This window comes from Vipera berus, assembly GCF_964194415.1.
Source record: "Vipera berus genome assembly, chromosome: 2".
NCBI lineage: Eukaryota > Metazoa > Chordata > Lepidosauria > Squamata > Viperidae > Vipera > Vipera berus.
This window is the reverse complement of record NC_138203.1, coordinates 33467060-33486847: the sequence shown is the minus strand read 5'-3', so window position 1 is coordinate 33486847 and position 19788 is coordinate 33467060. Positions and strand designations below refer to the sequence as shown.

At 42.9% G+C, this 19788-nt stretch overlaps 1 protein-coding gene and 1 long non-coding RNA gene across 5 annotated transcripts in view; one reads left to right on the top strand and one right to left on the bottom strand.

Annotated features, from left to right (window-relative positions):
- The window catches only part of ANKDD1B (ankyrin repeat and death domain containing 1B), a 28880-nt gene extending 11090 nt beyond the window's left edge, over positions 1 to 17790 (top strand). For 3 of the 4 annotated variants that reach the window (XM_081317506.1, XM_081317507.1, XM_081317508.1), the window contains 7 exons: positions 7626 to 7724; positions 9124 to 9222; positions 10260 to 10358; positions 11530 to 11625; positions 13545 to 13734; positions 16440 to 16571; positions 17670 to 17790. In XM_081317506.1, the coding sequence (XP_081173632.1) occupies positions 7626 to 7724; positions 9124 to 9222; positions 10260 to 10358; positions 11530 to 11625; positions 13545 to 13734; positions 16440 to 16571; positions 17670 to 17728 (774 nt within the window). In that variant the 3' untranslated portion in view covers positions 17729 to 17790. The remainder of the gene's footprint in view (positions 1 to 7625; positions 7725 to 9123; positions 9223 to 10259; positions 10359 to 11529; positions 11626 to 13544; positions 13735 to 16439; positions 16572 to 17669) is intronic. The other variant, XM_081317505.1, reaches the window with a different exon arrangement.
- On the bottom strand, positions 10398 to 17960 carry LOC308662077. The gene is made up of 3 exons (XR_014025095.1): positions 17949 to 17960; positions 16100 to 16216; positions 10398 to 10420 (listed from the first exon to the last, which is right to left on the bottom strand). It is a non-coding gene; the product is annotated as an uncharacterized lncRNA (long non-coding RNA).
- Between the last annotated feature and the right edge of the window lie 1828 nt (positions 17961 to 19788).

The window sequence follows — 19788 nt, the reverse complement described above, 5'->3', positions numbered from 1 at the left end:
TTGTGAAATTGTATTAAAGTGTAACAAGGGTGCTAGATTTGGGCTGCAAAATTCAGATGAACACTAGATTTCAAGTTTTCTAGTGCAAGCGACCCGCCTTACTCTTTACACCTCCTCTTGATGAAGGGCCCGATTGCTGGGACCCTGAGAGATGGTTGGGCACGGGTAGGGGCCTCCGATATAAGCCAAATAAGAGGCCCCTGATTAGTTTTTTGGGAGGTTAGGGAGGGGGGTGGGAACTTCTTTTGGTTGTTCGGATATGGGGGGCAGTCCAGCAACCGTTGTTCAGGCCAGGGCCGGGATTGATCACGGAGGGGAGGAGCGGGGGTCGGTTGCCCCCGGGGCTCCAGGGCAAGTCGTGAGATTGCCCATTCCCACGACGTTAGGGAATGGCAGCAAGTGCAGGAACAGAGGGCCGTATCGATCTCAGGGAAGACCTCTCCGCTACTTGCAAGCGGTGAGGCGTTCTGACCCTCTTGTTCTTCCCCGAGGTCCCAGGAGTGAGGATGTGCAGCCTCCTGAGCTCCGGCTGGTGTACTTGAATGCCAGGTCTGTCGTCAATAAAGCTCCTCTCGTCCGTGATTTGGTCGAGTGTGAGCAGGCGGACCTGGCTTGCATCACGGAGACTTGGTTGGGCCCAGAGGGCGGTATTCCTCTGGCTGATCTTTGCCCACCAGGTTTCCGGGTGCTACACCGGCCTCGGGCTCAGGGTAGGGGTGGGGGAGTGGCTGTTGTTATGAGGGAGACCTTAGGTCCGCGGGAGGCCACCGTTCCCCAGATAGTCGGATGTGAGTCTCTCTTTTTGAGATGCGGCCCTGGTGCACAGTTGGGCTTGCTGCTGGTGTACCTTTCGCCTAGTCACGCAGCAGCAGCCCTGCCTGAGCTCCTCGATGTCCTCTCTGGGTTGGTGGTTGAGTTCCCGAAACTTATAGTTTTGGGGGACTTCAATCTACCATCTCTGGGAGAATCATCTGAGTTGGCTCGGGAGTTCATGGCTTCCATGACGGCCATGGACCTGACGCAAGTAATTTCAGGACCGACTCATGAGGGAGGCCACACCCTTGACCTAGTTTTCTTATCTGGTCGGTGGTTAGATGATCTTGGTGGGGGCTCTCCAATTATTATGCCCCTGTCATGGACCGATCATCATCTCCTGCGGCTGGTCTTCCGTTTTGCTACCCCCCGCCGTGGGTGTGTGGAACCAGTTAGATGGTACCGCCCCAGACGCTTAATGGATTCCGCGAGGTTCCAGGCAGTGCTGGGGTCCCCACCTGCCTCCCCCACTCACAGCTCGGCAGATGCCTTAGTGGAAGCCTGGGAAAGGGCAGCCACTGAGGCTCTTGACCGAGTTGTACCCTTGCGGCCCCTGACCCGATGCAGATCCCGTCGAGCTCCATGGTTCTCCGCGGAGCTCCGGGAGATGAAGCGTCGGAGACGGGGCCTAGAGAGCGGTTGGAGGTCCAGCCGATCCAAATCCGACCGATTGCGACTAAGAACCTACATTAGGTCTTATCTCGCTGCGATAAGGGTGGCGAGGTCTAATCACTTCGCTACCCTTATCGCGTCCGCAGATAATCGCCCGGCCGCTCTGTTTAGGGTGACTCGCTCCCTCCTTAATCAGGAGGTGAGGGAGGAACCCTTGCAGGGTCGTGCCGAGGAGTTTAACAATTATCTGTCGGACAAAATCGCTCGGATTCGGACCGGTCTGGACTCTGACTGGGCAGAGTCTGGCGATCAGGACGCGGGTGGTCTTGTCGATATCACTTGGGAGGAGTTTGATTCTGTGACTCCGGATGAAGTGGACAGGATTATGGGGAGACTGAGCTCCACCACATGTTTATTGGACCCGTGCCCTTCCTGGCTGGTTTATGCAGCCCGGGAGAGGACACGCAGCTGGTTCCAAGCAGTTATATCAGCTTCTTTGAGTGAGGGTAGCTTCCCTGCCGTCTTGAAAGAGGCGGTGGTGAGGCCTCTCCTCAAGAAGCCTGCCTTGGACCCAGCTGTATTGAACAACTTTCGTTCGGTCTCCAACCTTCGCTTTCTTGCGAAGGTTGTTGAGAGTGTGGTGGCGCATCAGCTCCCTTTGGTCCTGGATGAAGCGGATTATCTAGACCCGTACCAATCGGGTTTCAGGCCCGGGCACAGCACGGAGACGGCATTGGTCGCGCTGGTGAATGATCTCTGGAGGGCTCGGGACAGGGGTCATTCCTCTGTTCTAGTCCTATTAGACCTCTCAGCGGCTTTCGATACCATCGACCATGGTATCCTGCTGCGGCGTCTCAGGGGATTGGGAGTGGGAGGCACGGTCTTACAGTGGTTCTCCTCCTATCTCCAGGGACGCTCGCAGTCGGTGTTGACAGGAGGGCAGAGGTCGACCGCGAGGTCTCTCGTTTGTGGAGTTCCTCGGGTCGGTCCTCTCGCCTCTCCTGTTCAACATCTACATGAAACCGCTGGGTGAGATCATTCGTGGCTTTGGAGTTGGGTATCATCAGTACGCTGATGATACCCAGCTTTTTCTTTCGACCCCAAACCACCCCAGTGATGCCCTCAACGTGATGTCCCGTTGCCTGGAGGCGGTTCGGATCTGGATGGGGAGGAACAGACTTCAACTCAACCCCGACAAGACCAAGTGGCTTTGCATACCTTCATCCCGGGTCTATTCGGATATTCCATCTCTTTCTATAGGGGGTGAATTATTACCCCCCGTAGATAGGGCTCGCAACTTGGGAGTCCTCCTAGATTCACGGCTCACCTTGGAAGATCACATGGTGGCTGTGACTAGGGGGGCTTTCGCCCAGGTTCGCCTGGTGCGCCAGTTGCGGCCCTATCTAAGCTGGGATGATTTATGCACGGTCACTCACGCGCTCGTGACCTCTCGTCTAAACTACTGCAACGCTCTCTACATGGGGCTTCCCTTGAGGACCACCCGGAGGCTCCAACTGGTACAGAATGCAGCCGCGAGAGTTGTGTTGGGAGTTTCCCGATACTCCCATGTCACACCCCTGCTCCGTGAGCTGCATTGGTTGCCAGTTGTCTTCCGGGTGAGATTCAAGGTGCTAGTAATGGTGTTTAAAGCCCTACATGGCAGGGGTCCGGAGTACCTTAGGGAACACCTGCTGCCGGCGTCTACTTCCCTCCGTCCTGTGCGTTCCCACAGAGAGGGTCTCCTCAGGGTGCCACCGGTCAGAGAATGTCGACTGGTGGCCCCCAGGGGGAGATCCTTCTCTGTGGGCACCCCGGAGTTATGGAACCAGTTACCGGTTGAGCTCCGGACGGCGCCCGATCTTCGCTCCTTTCGCCGCGATCTGAAAACATACTTGTTCGAGCAAGCCGGCCTGGCCTGAGGGGGGATTGGTGGGGTTTTTTACTATTTTATTGGGGTTTTTTTTACTATGTATTATCTGTATTTTTAATCGGGCATGTATTTAATTATCTTTTATTTTTTGTAAATCTCTGTGTTTTATTCTTGCCCTGTACACCGCCCTAAGTCCCTCGGGAGAAGGGCAGTATAGAAATATTAATAAATTAAATTAAATTAAATATCATTCACCTGGATTTTTATAGCCCCAGTTAACTCATCTCCATCTCACATTTGTGTATTCTTTATTACTTATTTTTGTAATAAAAAGGATCTTGATGCAACATTAAGATCCTTTTTATTACAACATCGGATATGGGGGGCAGTCCAGCAACCACTGTTCAGGCCAGGGCCGGGATTGATCGCGGAGGGGAGGAGCGGGGGTCGGTCGCCCCCGGGGCTCCAGGGCAAGTCGTGGGAATGCCTATTCCCACGACGTTAGGGAATGGCAGCGGGTGCAGGAACAGAGGGCCGTATCGATCTCAGGGAAGGCCTCTCCGCTACTTGCAAGCGGTGAGGCGTTCCGACCCTCTTGTTCTGCCCCGAGGTCCCAGGAGTGAGGATGTGCAGCCTCCTGAGCTCCGGCTGGTGTACTTGAATGCCAGGTCTGTCGTTAATAAAGCTCCTCTCGTCCGTGACTTGGTCGAGGGTGAGCAGGCGGACCTGGCTTGCATCACGGAGACTTGGCTGGGCCCAGAGGGCGGTATTCCTCTGGCTGATCTTTGCCCACCAGGTTTCCGGGTGCTACACCGGCCTCGGGCTCAGGGTAGGGGTGGGGGAGTGGCTGTTGTTATGAGGGAGACCTTAGGTCCGCGGGAGGCCACCGTTCCGCAGATAGTCGGGTGTGAGTCTCTCTTCTTGAGATGCGGCCCTGGTGCGCAGTTGGGCTTGCTGCTGGTGTACCTTTCGCCTAGTCACGCAGCAGCAGCCCTGCCTGAGCTTCTCGATGTCCTCTCTGGGTTGGTGGTTGAGTTCCCGAAACTTATAGTTTTGGGGGACTTCAATCTACCATCTCTGGGAGGATCATCTGAGTTTGCACGGGAGTTCATGGCTTCCATGACGGCCATGGACCTGACGCAAGTAATTTCAGGACCGACTCATGAGGGAGGCCACACCCTTGACCTAGTTTTCTTATCTGGTCAGTGGTTAGATGATCTTGGTGGGGGCTCCCCAATTATTATGCCCCTGTCATGGACCGATCATCATCTCCTGCGGCTGGTCTTCCGTTTTGCCACCCCCTGCTGTGGGTGTGTGGAACCAGTTAGATGGTACCGCCCCAGACGCTTAATGGATTCCGCGAGGTTCCAGGCAGTGCTGGGGTCCCCACCTGCCTCCCCCACTCACAGCTCGGCAGATGCCTTAGTGGAAGCTTGGGAAAGGGCAGCCACTGAGGCTCTTGACCAAGTTGTACCCTTGCGGCCCCTGACCCGATGCAGATCCCGTCGAGCTCCATGGTTCTCCGCGGAGCTCCGGGAGATGAAGCGTCGGAGATGGGGCCTAGAGAGCGGTTGGAGGTCCAGCCGATCCGAATCCGACCGATTGCGACTAAGAACCCATATTAGGTCTTATCTCACTGCGATGAGGGTGGCGAGGTCTAATCACTTCGCTACCCTTATCGCGTCCGCAGATAATCGCCCGGCCGCTCTGTTTAGGGTGACTCGCTCCCTCCTTAATCAGGAGGTGAGGGAGGAACCCTTGCAGGGTCGTGCCGAGGAGTTTAACAATTATCTGTCGGACAAAATCGCTCGGATTCGGACCGGTCTGGACTCTGACTGGGCAGAGTCTGGCGATCAGGACGCGGGTGGTCTTGTCGATATCACTTGGGAGGAGTTTGATTCTGTGACTCCGGATGAAGTGGACAGGATTATGGGGAGACTGAGCTCCACCACATGTTTATTGGACCCGTGCCCTTCCTGGCTGGTTTATGCAGCCCGGGAGAGGACACGCAGCTGGTTCCAGGCAGTTATATCAGCTTCTTTGAGTGAGGGTAGCTTCCCTGCCGTCTTGAAAGAGGCGGTGGTGAGGCCCCTCCTCAAGAAGCCTGCCTTGGACCCAGCTGTATTGAACAACTTCCGTCCGGTCTCCAACCTTCGCTTTCTTGCGAAGGTTGTTGAGAGTGTGGTGGCGCATCAGCTCCCTTTGGTCCTGGATGAAGCGGATTATCTAGACCCGTACCAATTGGGTTTCAGGCCCGGGCACAGCACGGAGACAGCATTGGTCGCGCTGGTGAATGATCTCTGGTGGGCTCGGGACAGGGGTCATTCCTCTGTTCTAGTCCTATTAGACCTCTCAGCGGCTTTCGATACCATCGACCATGGTATCCTGCTGCGGCGTCTCAGGGGATTGGGAGTGGGAGGCACGGTTTTACAGTGGTTCTCCTCCTATCTCCAGGGACGCTCGCAGTCGGTGTTGACAGGAGGGCAGAGGTCGACCGCGAGGTCTCTCGTTTGTGGAGTTCCTCAGGGGTCGGTCCTCTCGCCTCTCCTGTTCAACATCTACATGAAACCGCTGGGTGAGATCATTCGTGGCTTTGGAGTTGGGTATCATCAGTACGCTGATGATACCCAGCTTTTTCTTTCGACCCCAAACCACCCCAGTGATGCCCTCAACGTGATGTCCCGTTGCCTGGAGGCGGTTCGGATCTGGATGGGGAGGAACAGACTTCAACTCAACCCCGACAAGACCGAGTGGCTTTGCATACCTTCATCCCGGGTCTATTCGGATATTCCATCTCTTTCTATGAGGGGTGAATTATTACCCCCCGTAGATAGGGCTCGCAACTTGGGAGTCCTCCTAGATTCGCGGCTCACCTTGGAAGATCACATGGTGGCTGTGACTAGGGGGGCTTTCACCCAGGTTCGCCTGGTGCGCCAGTTGCGGCCCTATCTAAGCCGGGATGATTTATGCACGGTCACTCACGCGCTCGTGACCTCTCGTCTAGACTACTGCAACGCTCTCTACATGGGGCTTCCCTTGAGGACCACCCGGAGGCTCCAACTGGTACAGAATGCAGCCGCGAGAGTTGTGTTGGGAGTCTCCCGATACTCCCATGTTACACCTCTGCTCCGTGAGCTGCATTGGTTGCCAGTTGTCTTCCGGGTGAGATTCAAGGTGCTAGTAATGGTGTTCAAAGCCCTCCATGGCATGGGGCCGGAGTACCTCAGGGAACATCTGCTGCCGGCATCAAGCTCCCTGCGCCCTGTGCGTTCCCACAGAGAGGGCCTCCTCAGGGTGCCACCGGTCAGAGAATGCCGACTGGTGGCCCCCAGGGGGAGATCCTTCTCTGTGGGCGCCCCGGAGCTATGGAACCAGTTACCGGTTGAGCTCCGGACGGCGCCCGATCTGCGCTCCTTTCACCGCGATCTGAAAACATACTTGTTCGAGCAAGCCGGCCTGGCCTGAGGGGGGATTGGTGGGGTTTTTTATTATTTTTATCGGGGTTTTTTACTATGTATCAATTGTATTTTAATCGGGCATGCATTTAATTATCTTTTAGTTTTTGTAAATTTCTGTGTTTTATTCTTGCCCTGTACACCGCCCTGAGTCCTCCAGGAGAAGGGCGGTATAGAAATATTAATAAATTAAATTAAATTAAAATTAATATAGAAGTTCAAGAAAGCTGAAGGAAACAGTAGTAAAATTATTGTTAATAGTAAGCATCCCAATAATTCAAATTAATAATATGGAACAGTTATTAGGGAAATTGAAATAATGATTTTTTTAAAACTTCATTTTCTGCTTTCCATGTCATCCAGCAATAATCCAATGCATATTTTTGAGAACTAATTTTGTTTGTTATGAAGAGAATATACAAATGCAACTTTAGCCTGATAGATTTAGCTAAGGTGCATGATTTTGATTTGGAAAACTATAATTCGTTTCCTTTCTTAACCATTTCCCTCATCTTTTCACACACCCACATTCACAGAAAATATTGCATCTTGAATCATATTTCCTCTATTTGAGTAGGCTTAGAAACCATGGCCTAAGGAACAAGAGTTTCTCCATCAGAACTAACTACTTAAGGAGATGTGGTAGAAGAGAGTATAAAAAACATTACTTATGTATTTGGTGTAGACTTGTATAAAATGTGAAATAACTGTGGCAAAAGTTAAGGATTTATTCTCCAAATGTTTTCTGGAGATTGGCCTAATTAGTTTTTTGTTATTAGCACAACTGTACATATCTTCCAAAAACATACATTTGAATTACATTGTATTATTAACAATAAAATTATTTTCCTTTCTTTTCAACATATTTCATTCAGCACTATGCCAGTGCATTGCATATTGCAACCCAAAATGGACACACACCTTTGGTCAGATTTCTTATCAGTAATAATATTGATCTGGATGCTCAGTCTCAGGTGACTTTTTCTTATTCTTGTTTTCTCATGTTATATCCTGACATTTCTCAACATTTTCTGAAAGTGATGATAGCTAAAGTTATGCATAATTCAAGCCATAAAAAAAGAAGAACCACAGTCTACATAAATCAATTAAACATTCTATTTTCAGTTTTGCTGAGTGAATATTAAAATATGCCTAACCCTGAAATAAATATAAGTAACATTTCAAATGTACAATATATGTACCTCATACATTTGCTATAGTTATAAGCAGTGCTTTTTTGTAAAAGAAAAAGGTGCCTGAACTCACACATGTCATACAACCCGCCTTGCCTACCCTACAAGGTTCCATCCAAAAAAGGTGCCGGAACTCCGTTCTGAGCGCTCTATGACAAAAAAAGCCCTGGTTATAAGAGATTTCTTTGCAAATAAATTTGAGCGATGTGCTTGCACCTGGTTCTGCAGTGGAACAAACACTAGAATCAAAGGGCTCATTTTCCTCATTCAAAAATCCATCACAGAATGTAACTGAAAAAAAAGGTACATGATGAAAGTTTTGTGCAAACAGCAGTAGCTGTGATTTGAAAAAAAGTTGAATGAAATTACAATATAAAAAACTTGGATTTAAAAAATTGGTAGGGAGAAATTCAGCAGGATTTTTTAAATATGAAAAAGTAAAAGTTATAAATAGTATGTGTCTGTGTTTGTGTGACGAGATATAGCATATGCAAATAAGAGATGTTCTATAATTTAAGAAAATTGCAGAAAAATGCTATTGGCAATACAGGTCTTCTAACAAGAACATTAAAGTAAAGACTTTTAGCAATCTATATGTTTCTATATTATTTCAAATAGCCATATAGTAGCCAAATAGTCCGTATCAGAGCTATCTGCAAAGGAGGCTCAAAAAAGTCAAAATGGTGGCCACAGTCATGTGATCAAAATCTTGCCTTGTGCTTGTGTCGCAATGGATATAAAAAAGGATGTGTTTTTTTAATTGCATAGTTGTGATCGCCATCTTGACATTTTTGATCTCTTGGAAAATACCCTTGGTCTATGTTGTTATAAAAGCTGTACCATCAGCATGATAGACATACTATGGGAGAAGTTTATTGAATATGTGACATTAAAATATGATAAAAAGAAAGGTATTTTAATATACTAACACATTTGAAATAAAACTCCAGTTTTGTAGTGGATGTATACTCATGAAGTACAGTTAAAGTAAATGCATAAGGTAGCTATTTGAATAGTGGCTTTTAGTGGAAAAATGGAAATCTTGAATAACCTTATTGAAATAATATACTTGATTTATCAAAGGTTTTCATCATATTTTAAAACTTTTCAACCTGGTCAAGTGTGATTTCTTATGAATAAATAATATAGTTTCATTGTGTTATTTCTCCTCTCTTTGCAGAAAAATAATTCTCCTCTACATTTGGCTATCACAAAAAATAACCTATCAGTGATAAATAGCTTAATAAAAGCAAACCATAACATAAATTGCCTAAATAAGGTAAGAAATTCTTGTTAGAATCATATGAACTGAATATTGGAGATAATATTTGTGTGTGTGTTTGTGTGTGTAAACACACAAAACATACATTTACACATACAGTATATACATATACACGTGCTATACTTTTTAAAAATTATGGTACAATATTAACATATCAGCATTATAATTTGGTTTATGGCTTGACTGCTCATTGTCCAGGCTACTGACTTCAACTCTCAAATATAAATGTTTCCATGAAACCAATACAATCCTCTGAGACAAAATTACCAGGGAAATAATCTTTGAATTTTTAACAAAGGTAAAGAGAAAATCTCCATTTTAGCTCCTGAGACATCCTGGTACTTTTCCTAATTTCCACATAAATACATACAGAGAAGCAAACAACAACTTCGCCACATTTATTTTTAGAAAAAGTTTGAATAACATGTTTATTCTGATTTTAAAAATATTTCAGAATATTTAGGCAGAAATTAATACTTTTAAAACAATAATTATAATTAAAAAACAATACAGATACGGAATTGGATACAGATTTGGAATTAAATTGACTTGCTAGAACTTCAGTTGTGATTGACTAAACTCCATTGATTTAAGTTCATTTGCTCTTATTTAGTATTGTTTATGTTATGTTACCATATCCATAATCTGTTTCAATTCCAATTGATTCAGGAAAGGATACACAAAATAAAGTGCAAAAGACAAAAATAGAAGTAAAATCTCAATGCAAACTATTGAAGTAATATCATTGACAGTCATTCATACAATCACACTATTAAAACAAATACAATCTCATGTAAGCTAGGAGTTAAATGTATGCTACCATAAAACTGTTTTAGGTGTTTCAAACTGCCAGAAGCATTGGGGTCATCTGTCCTTCTGGATGGAAGAAAGGGGACTGCCAGTGAGAAAGTGCACTGCCTGATCTATTCATTGCCATATGAATTCCATTCTTTGCATGGTGTGAATATTAACTTTTTTGTTACATTTTTTGATGGAAAAGATTTCTGAATAATATTATCCTTTACATCTACAAGAGACATCAAACACCTTTACATCTGGCAGCAGACCTTGGAAATGTGGACGTAATAGAAACATTACTAAAGGCAGGCTGTGACTTCAGCATAGTAGATAAGGTATTCATGATTCTATTAAAATGCAATTCTCCTGCATGTCGTGGTTTGGTTTTCAGATGATCCTGTATTAAAATAGAATTCTTGACTTAGGTTATCTCTTAAAACTTGCAACAGAGATAATGGAATGTGGTGCCAGACATAAAATAACAGTATTTGTTCTTTGCATTTGTGAAATAAGGTAGTATAGCTAATCATCAAGTTACAACTATAATGGAGCCTCCCATTATGGTTGAAAGTTGAGAGGGCAGTTAAGTAAATCACCTATCTTAATGACACCCCCATCTGTGTTTTCCCCAACGCATTTGTTAAATGAATGTGTGGGTTGTTAAGTAGAAAATCAGGCTTCTAAATCTAAGTAGCCACATTCTATAATTATAAGACTTCCCATTACAGAACACCATTCTTAACATTTTGGCTACATTTATACAGCTCACTTAACTGGGACGATCCATTTCCTGGAGTCACTACCTTAAGTATGACCTAATTAAACATGTTAGGTTGCATTACACCGAAACCAAATCAAAATTAAATAACCAACTTTAATCATGTCCTATGAGTGAAACCATTAGGTTTTGCTTTAAAGGTGTTGAATACAGCCTTTGTGGCTGCTGAGAATGATGATAGAGGTGATGCAACAGTAATGTCTGCAGCCTTGATTTTTCTCTTTACTTAACCCAAAAGCAGATTTAATTCCAGCTTCATTAAAAATTTATTGCTGCCTAGATGACAGTCCACAGCAAAATGAAATAAAAGCCTATGCAACTTTAGAAAGCAGGTCATTCATCTTAGAACTTTGTGAGGAATATCTTAAGGCAAGTGCATCACAGCAGATAGTTTGTTGGGCTTTGATTAGGGAGATTTGAGTCCAAATCCTTGCTTCCAAAATGAATTACCAATTAGTCATTGGTAGGCCATCGATATTTGCTATTTAAGAGGAAATAGAGGATCCACGGAAACATTTTACCTACTTAGATACAGAATTATATTTAGATTTCTAAAAAAAAAGCTTGTTGCTGCCCAAAATGACTTTTTAAAAAAAGTTTAAAAAACACTTCTCAAGATACATGGCAGTGAGATTAGAGAATTTTGCAACATATTCTCTACCTTAGCACAGATTTTTTGGGGGTGGGTATACCTTTAGTTTAATAACTGACAATGTTTACATTTTTAGCATGGAAAATCTGCACTTGCTGTAGCATCTAGAAGCAATCATGCCTTAGTTGTAGACATGATTATAAAAGCAGAGAGGTACTACATCTGGAAACAGGTAGGACACAACTTATTTGGCTTTTCTGGTCAAGCATGTTTCTCTGTTATATTGAGTTTCATAAGCAAAATATCTTATTTTTAGCTCTGGAGTTTGAAGCTTCCTTGCAGAACTGGTAGGAAATTGTAGATCAGAAGTATCCCGTTTCTTTCTCTTCTCTTCCCATTTTGCCCAGCAGCCCTTCCTCATGCCATCATTGATATTAAAGAAGTTAAATTCTTAGGTTGCTTTTTAACCTCTATTTACCAATGAAGCCTTGAATTTCCAGTTTTATTTCTTAGCTGATAGTGTTAAAAAATTGACAGAAGAAATAATTGCTTTTGTAGAAATTGGTAGTTTCCAAAGATAATTTTCATACGTGTAATCCAAAATGTGTCTGCTTGGACATGTTGGCTGCTGTCGAGTGTGAAGGACCAGGTCCACATGTGAAGGTCCAATAAACCGGTTTATTATTAAACCGGTTTATTGTAGCCTATGCATAGGAATATTCTCAACTAACAGCACCAGCTTGGAGTTAGATAAGGATCCACAGAAAAGGAGGTTTGGACTTAGTCCGCTTCTGGCTACATAGGAATTCTAGGCTAATTTCCCTTTTGACTCCACCTTCACGTTCTGCCATTCCTCCTACATGGGCATATTAGAAACCAGAAAGCTAGATAAGGCAACAATCATGTACGTAGAATACCAAAAACTATCAGTGTCATCAGTTTACATAATCTAGTTACTAATTACCTCCTTCAATTCAGGTGTCACCTGTGTTTATGCTAGTGCAAGATTTTGCCTTTCCTTGATACTCCTGGGCAAAGGTCTGTCGAACAGAACCCACAGAAATATGGCAAATCTATTCAGGCTTTTACTGTATAAAGTTGTAAACCCTTCATTTTTGCTGAAGAGATCAAGGAGGTTTCTACTCTGCATACTGTATGGCATTACTTTCTTCTGCTGAAAAAAACTGAAGATAGAGGACAGAGAAGGAGTTGCAAATAAAATAGATTTAGTCTGGACTTACCTGGCTTTCTTAATGCTGTGTGATATTAACTATATTGATACTTGTCAATATAGTTCCTAGCTGTCTTATATGGCATGGATAAGATTATTTTTAGCAACTGTTTTATACCATAGGGCATAGGGAATAGAAGGGGCTGCTTTTGAGGCTAGATAAATATATCTGCTAATGCTTATTACAAACACAAAGGAGGAAAATGATATTAGATTACAAAGAGTGACCAAAGGAAATAAGAACAAGTATTGATTTTTGAGCAAATTTGTAACAGAAAGTGCCTCTCTATAAATGTATGTTATAGGCAGACAAGGAGAGCTCATTTCCACAATATTCCCTACTATGTTATAAGCTATTTCCTAAACTATCAATGGAAAGGAGCTATGAAATAACTTTGTGCAGATAAATATAATGTATAAAAGAAGTAGGACAATTTGGGGAAAGCAGAATACACTGCTTGCATTTTTTTAAAAAAGTCCCAAAGTGTGATTTGTGAGCAGATTTTAGCATTGTCAAGCCTCTATTTTTACTAGTACTCCAAGATGTATCAGCTAGAGCCTGGTGAATAAGGCATATAAAACTGAAGAACTGAAAACGTCTGAAGGATTTGACACTCAGTACCATATAGCTAGAGAGCCAGTTTGATGTAATGGTTAAAGCATCAGGCTACAAGCTGGGTTCTAGTCCTGCCTTTGGCACTTGAGCCAGTTACTTTCTCAGTCCTGGGAAGGATGCAATGGTAATCTATTTCCGAAAAACCTTGTTGGACATAATTCAATTGGACATAAATGAACAGAAGGGGAAAAAACATGTATCTGACATTATTAACATTTGTAAAATATTTAGAATAATATCCAAAGATTATAGTTGAGAGTGAAAACAAGAATACGTGATATAATCCCTGAAATTTCCTTTGCAGGAGCATCACTGTAATGTGTCAAATATTAATCTATCTTTTAAACAAGATCACAACATACAGACCAAACAGATCCGTGCATCTCTTTGGAATCTAGCATATAATGGGTTAAAAATGCATGAATGGGTAAAACTGGCACAATTTTGGAAGTTTACAGATGAACAAATCAAAGCAATAGAAGAACAGTGGACAGGTAAGTTGCTGGATTTTTTAAAAAAAACCCAGTGTTCCCATTCCAAATATAGGAAAGTTAACCAAAATCCAGAAAGAGTATTTCTGAGTTACATAGACTTCTTTCGTTATAAATCTCAATCCTTTCAGTGTTTTTAAAAAAGAATAGGGAAGAAAATTGAAATAAAATAACTATTGGATATTCTTGTAAATGTTGTCTCTAAGCTAATTAGAAAAAATGATATGTGATTATATGTGTGCTTAAAGAAAAACAAAGCACAATTTCATTGCAGTATGTTGAGACCGTAGCCTTCATTTTGTGAAGTTTCTTAAATGTTAAAGGTGTATATCATTACATAGGCCAGTCAAAATTTAAGGCACTAAAAAAATGGATTTAGAGTCCAATTTTATGAGCTTCAACACTATCAAACTGCAGTTTTCAGCATATGTTATACCAGTGATGGCGAACCTTTTAGAGACCGAGTGCCCAAACTGGAACCCAAAACTCACTTATGTATTGTCGGGTGCTGGGTGGGTGTGGCCCATTGGGTGGGTGTGGCCAATCGGCTGAGTGTGGCCCATTGGGTGGGCATGGCCCATTAGGTAGGCATGGCTGCGGTGGTAACGGCAGACTGGGTGGGACTAAAAAGTTCAATCAATCAATTCCAATTTTGCGAGATCTTTTTTTTCCCCGCGAGAAGTTGAAATTGATTGAACCTTTTTTTTTGCACACACTGGCGGAGGCCTAAAGTGAAAAGGTTTTATAAAACCCAGCTGAAGGCCTAGGACTGGGGCAACAGCACGCATGCCCATAGAGAGGGCTCTGCATGCCACCTGTGGCACGCATGCCATAGGTTCGCCACCACGGTGTTATACCAAATGTCTATTTCAATATTTACACTTCTTCAGAACAGATTAAGTAAAATGCATTTTGGAAATTGATGATTCTTCTAGTTCTTGCTGCAAACAAGATAGGACTGCATTGTAGACAGGAGATACGGTAGGTGGTGTCATATTCTTCCCCCTCTGTTGAAGGAGATCTGTTCAGTTCTAACATGGACTCTTTTACCCCTCTTTCAAACCACCTATCTCCTATCTACAACATGGTCCTTTCAGCAGTTCCAAGAAGTCCATAACCATTTGCACTCTGATTCAGGTGACCCTGAGGACGCAGAGAAACCCCTAAGTGGCCTCCACGACTCTCTCAGAGAGTGCCAATGACCAGATGACTGCAAAAAAATACAATCCTTCCATTTCCCCCCACCACCCTGTCAGAACCTATCCTTCCATCCCCCCCACCATCCAGTCACAAGCGATGAAGCTTCTTTTTCTTCCTCAGAAAGCAGTCCAGTTGCCTTTTGAAAAAAGCACCTTTGAGACAACTGTGACCTGGGTAACTGAGAATCTCCCTAGACAATTATGTTCCTTCATCAGGATTTCCTAAACATCCAATTACTATATATGATATAGGAGCCTCATTCCATTACACTAAATGAAAAATTATTTTTTCTACTTGATTACTCTTCAAGTCCTACAGGGTTGGATTGGGCATATAAACACTATAGAGGACCATTCTTCCCTTACTGTTGAACATCTAGGGACCTTCACTGATAAAAACAGACAAGGCCTCTTTATTCCTTGATAAAAACAGACATACACATTTATCCCTTGAATATGGTCTAAAATAAGCTAGTTTGCATCCCAACTGATTGTCTCTTCAGCAACTATAATGTACTTACTGATTCCCCATACCAGCTTAAACCTGCCATATTTTATTTGTATCTTAGCAGGCCTTTCTCTAAGGGCTTTGGTAAGATAAATACATTAGGAAGGAGTGTTTTCTGTGATAGGAGCATACTCTGATCTTTCAAAGGAGATTCAGTTTTTAACAAAAGAATGTTTCGATTGCCCCAGAATTTTGTTTACCGTATATGTTGATGTCCGTTGTACATCTTTCAGTTGGTTGAATTCTATCCTATTCAATATTTGGCACGGCTTAGATGCTTATTATTTTATATTATTGACATTTTAAACTTTAGCTACTGCCCTGGAGCGTATTTTCTGATATGAAAAATAACTCTTTTGTTTCCATAGAGCACTAAAAATACCTAATTACGAGGAGAGGGGCAATAGAACCCCTCCCAAATGAATATCCAGCTGTAGATGGGAATGTCAAAGCTGTTTAATCCTTTGTGTTCCTGTTATTTTCTCAAAATCATACTTGCCAAAGCCACTGTCTCACCCATGGAAAGATACAGAATCCCCATAACTTTCATCCTAGAGAGCAAAAACAATTTAGGAAATAACGCTTTGACTGCTAATGTGGTGAGGTGGAGGAGGGCTAAATAACAGTCTCCTACAACTTTTTAATATAAAGAAGGACTTACATCATCAGATTTTTATGTCTCATTTGTGTAATGTCATCCTCAACATTACTGTCTTCTATATATTTGCAAAATCTGCTGAAAGGACATCTCTGTAGTAGTAGATCTCTTCATATTTCCCTTTAGGAATTAGTGGAGGGAACAAAAGAGGGTTAATTGGCCTGATCTTCATTATGCTCTACCTCTACTACCGTAATCTCTTCTACCTTCCCTTTCCAACAGAAAAGTTTAAGAATCTAGGTCTTGAAAGAATCTAATCTCGAAACAAATCTTTGCAGCCAAAAATTTAACACAGAAGCATTTCTCCAAACAGTAGGCTAACATTTTGTATATTATCCTCTAGGGGAAAAGAGCTACAAGGAACATGGACACAGAATGTTTCTTATCTGGTTACATGGTGTTCTGACGGCTGGCCAGAATCCCATTAAATATTTATATGAAGATCTGATAAGTGTGGGATTTCAACAACTGGCTGGTGAGCAATTGTGATAAGCATCACACTTAAGAGCCTGTTAAGAGTAGTTCACCTTTCCCTTTTGGAAAAGATTCAGGGCAAATCCAGTTAGATTACAGAGAACTAATTTACAGACATGCTTTTACCTGAAAGGGTCTTCAGACAATACTTCCTAGTGAGAAGCCCTTTAAAAACAATTGAAGCAGCTCATTTCCACATGAGCCAAATGACATTATTCATTCTGGTTCTTATTCTCCAGTCCTGCTCCAGCAGAATAGCTTGCTATGATAAAAGCCAGGAGGTTCCAAATTTCAGACAGGGAGAGATTCTAGACCAGGGGTCTGCAGCCTTGACAACTTTTAAGACTTGTGGACTTCAGTTCCCAGAATTCCTCAGCCAGCATAGCTGGCTGAGGAATTCTAGGAGCTGAAGTCCACAAGTCTTAAAAGTTGTCAAGGTTGCAGACCCCCCCCCCCGTTTCTCAACCTTAGCCGTTTTAACACATGCGGACTTCAACTCCCAGAATTCCATGATCATGATCACATGACTCTGGGACACTGCCACCGTCATAAATATGAACCAGCTATCAAGCATCCAAATATAAATAACATGACCATGGGGATGCTGCAATGGTCATAAGTGTGAAAAATGGTCTTAAGTCACTTTTTCCAATGCCGTTGTAACTTCAAACGGTCACTAAATGAATTGTTGTAAGTCGAGGACTACCTATATAATTAGGGATGCCTGAATATATTTCTAAGCAAAACCCACACTCAATGTGTTTGATAGAATTATTTCTAGGTAAGCACAGAATTGCAAAAAGCCTTGGGCTTTGTAAGCATAGAAGAAAGAGTGACAGTAAGCTAGACAATATATCCAATTTCTTACTACAGTAAGTACAATAAAGCAAAGAAGCCAGTTTTATTTTGAGAGGGGCTTATTTCAGCTTCATAAATCTGTAGTAATTTAAATTAAATTTTAATTAAATATACATATAGCAACAGATGGTTTTGAGTGGCTACTAAACTTTGTATATTATGCCTGAACTTATTTACACCTCAAAAAGATTAAAGGCATGTTGTGTTTTCTGAATTCTAACAAGAATATTTCTTCTTGCAGAAAAGTTCAGAGCAGAAAATAATGCTGGCACAGAATCCAAGAAATGTTCAGTTTCATGAAATTCAAGGGAATTTGAAGCAATAAAATAGGATCATAAATGAGTATTAAAATATTATTTATAAACGAATTATCCATTATTTCTCTCTAAAGGCTTATCTTCTCATCACTTCTGTAATATCTCCCACCCCATCAACTTTCCATCCCCATGCTGACTAGGACTTCTCAACCTCCACTGGCTCTTTCCAATCCCACTTCACCATTCAGAATTCTCCAGCTTACCGATTCTTTTTTTTAAATCTTGAGTGGCTGTACCTCACTAAACAGGAGTGACCTATATTTGGAGCTGGAAAAAGAATATTTATTTTATTTTAATTCCATTTATATCCCGCCCTTCTCCGAAGACTCAGGGCGGCTTACAAGCTTAGCAGTAGCCTTCATTCTATGTATATGCCTGCTTATTAGGGCTTTCACACACACCCCCAAGCGGCATTATTACAAAGTCAGCTTAATTGCCCCCAACAATCTGGGTCCTCATTTTACCTACCTCGGAAGGATGGAATGCTGAGTCAACCTTGAGCCTGGTGGGATATGGAGTTATATCAGTTCTTGGGTTCCAAAAGCAGTGAGGAAATGAACTTGGTAGTAACTGAACATCTGCTTGAAAATAATTTTAGTCAATGGTAGATTATTTTTTCTCCTTTGTATGACTGAAAACTCCTGTAGGAATCCACTTGCACCTGAAGGTATGTTATCAACTGTGCCATGCAATCTGTACATAATACTCTTTCAGTTAATTTTTTGTAGAAGAAAACGTATCTTGAGAAGATAGTCACACTGCTTCCATATACTTCTTTGATATTTTAAATAAGATATTTTCTAAGAACACTTGTGTAAAAACAGTAGAACATTGACAAGACTTGAACATTGGGCACTACCTAACAAAATGAAATTTAATGATGAAAAAAGTAAGGTTCTACATTTAGGGAAGAAAAACACAAATGTACAGGTACAGTATAAGTGGTACCTCACTCAATAGTAGGAATAGTGAGAGGCATCTTGGAGTCCTAGTGGACAATCACTTAAATATGAGCTAGCAGTCTGCTGTAGCAGCCAAAAAAGCCGACAGTGCTAGGCTGCATTAATAGAAGGATAGAAACAAGATCACATGAAGTATTAATACCACTTTACAATACCTTGGTAAGGCCACACTTGGTATATTGCATCCAGTTTTGGTGACACAATGTAAAAAAAAAGTTGAGACTCTAGAAAGAGTGCAGAGAAGAGCAACAAAGATGATTAGGGGACTGGAGGCTAAAACATAAGGAACGGTTGCTGGAATTGGGTATGTCTAGGTTAATGAAGAGAAGGATGAGGGGGGACATGACAGCAGGGTTCCAATATCTCAGGGGCTGCCACAAAGAAGAGGGAGTCAACCTATTCTCCAAAGAACCTGAGGGCAGGACAAGAAGCAATGGATGAAAACTAACCAAAGAGAGAAGCAACCTAAAACTAAGATGTCCTGAATTAGAACAATTAATCAGTGGAACAATCTGCCTCCAAAAGCTGTGAATGCTGCAACATTGGAAGTTTTTAAGAAGAGATTGGACAGCCATTTCTCTGAAATGGTATAGGGCAGGGGTTCCCAACCGGGGTTGCTCGCACCCCCTGGGGGTGCAAGACGATATTCCATGAACATAGAACTGCAAGTCTTTATTGCTCCAACTGCAAATTGCAATGGAGAACCAGGAAGAATCATTACCAGCATGGAGAAGATTCACACCACTGCTATTTTGTAAAAAAAATGTTGGTTTATTTATTCATCCACATTTAGGGTATTATCTAATGTCACATTTCTTTTTCCCACACCCTGGGGAGGGTATTTTTGTACATTCTTAAAATCTACACTGGAGGACCCTATAGAAAAGGAGTCCCCAACCCCCAGTCCACAAATCAGCACTAGTCTATGGCCCACCAGGAACTGGTCTGCACAAGCACGCAAAACTCCATCTGTGCATGTGCGAGATTCATCCAGTGCATAAAATCATGTCCCCCCCACCCCCCCGGTCTGCAGAAAAACTGCCCTTCACCGAATCAATCCCTGGTGCCCAAAAGGTTGGGG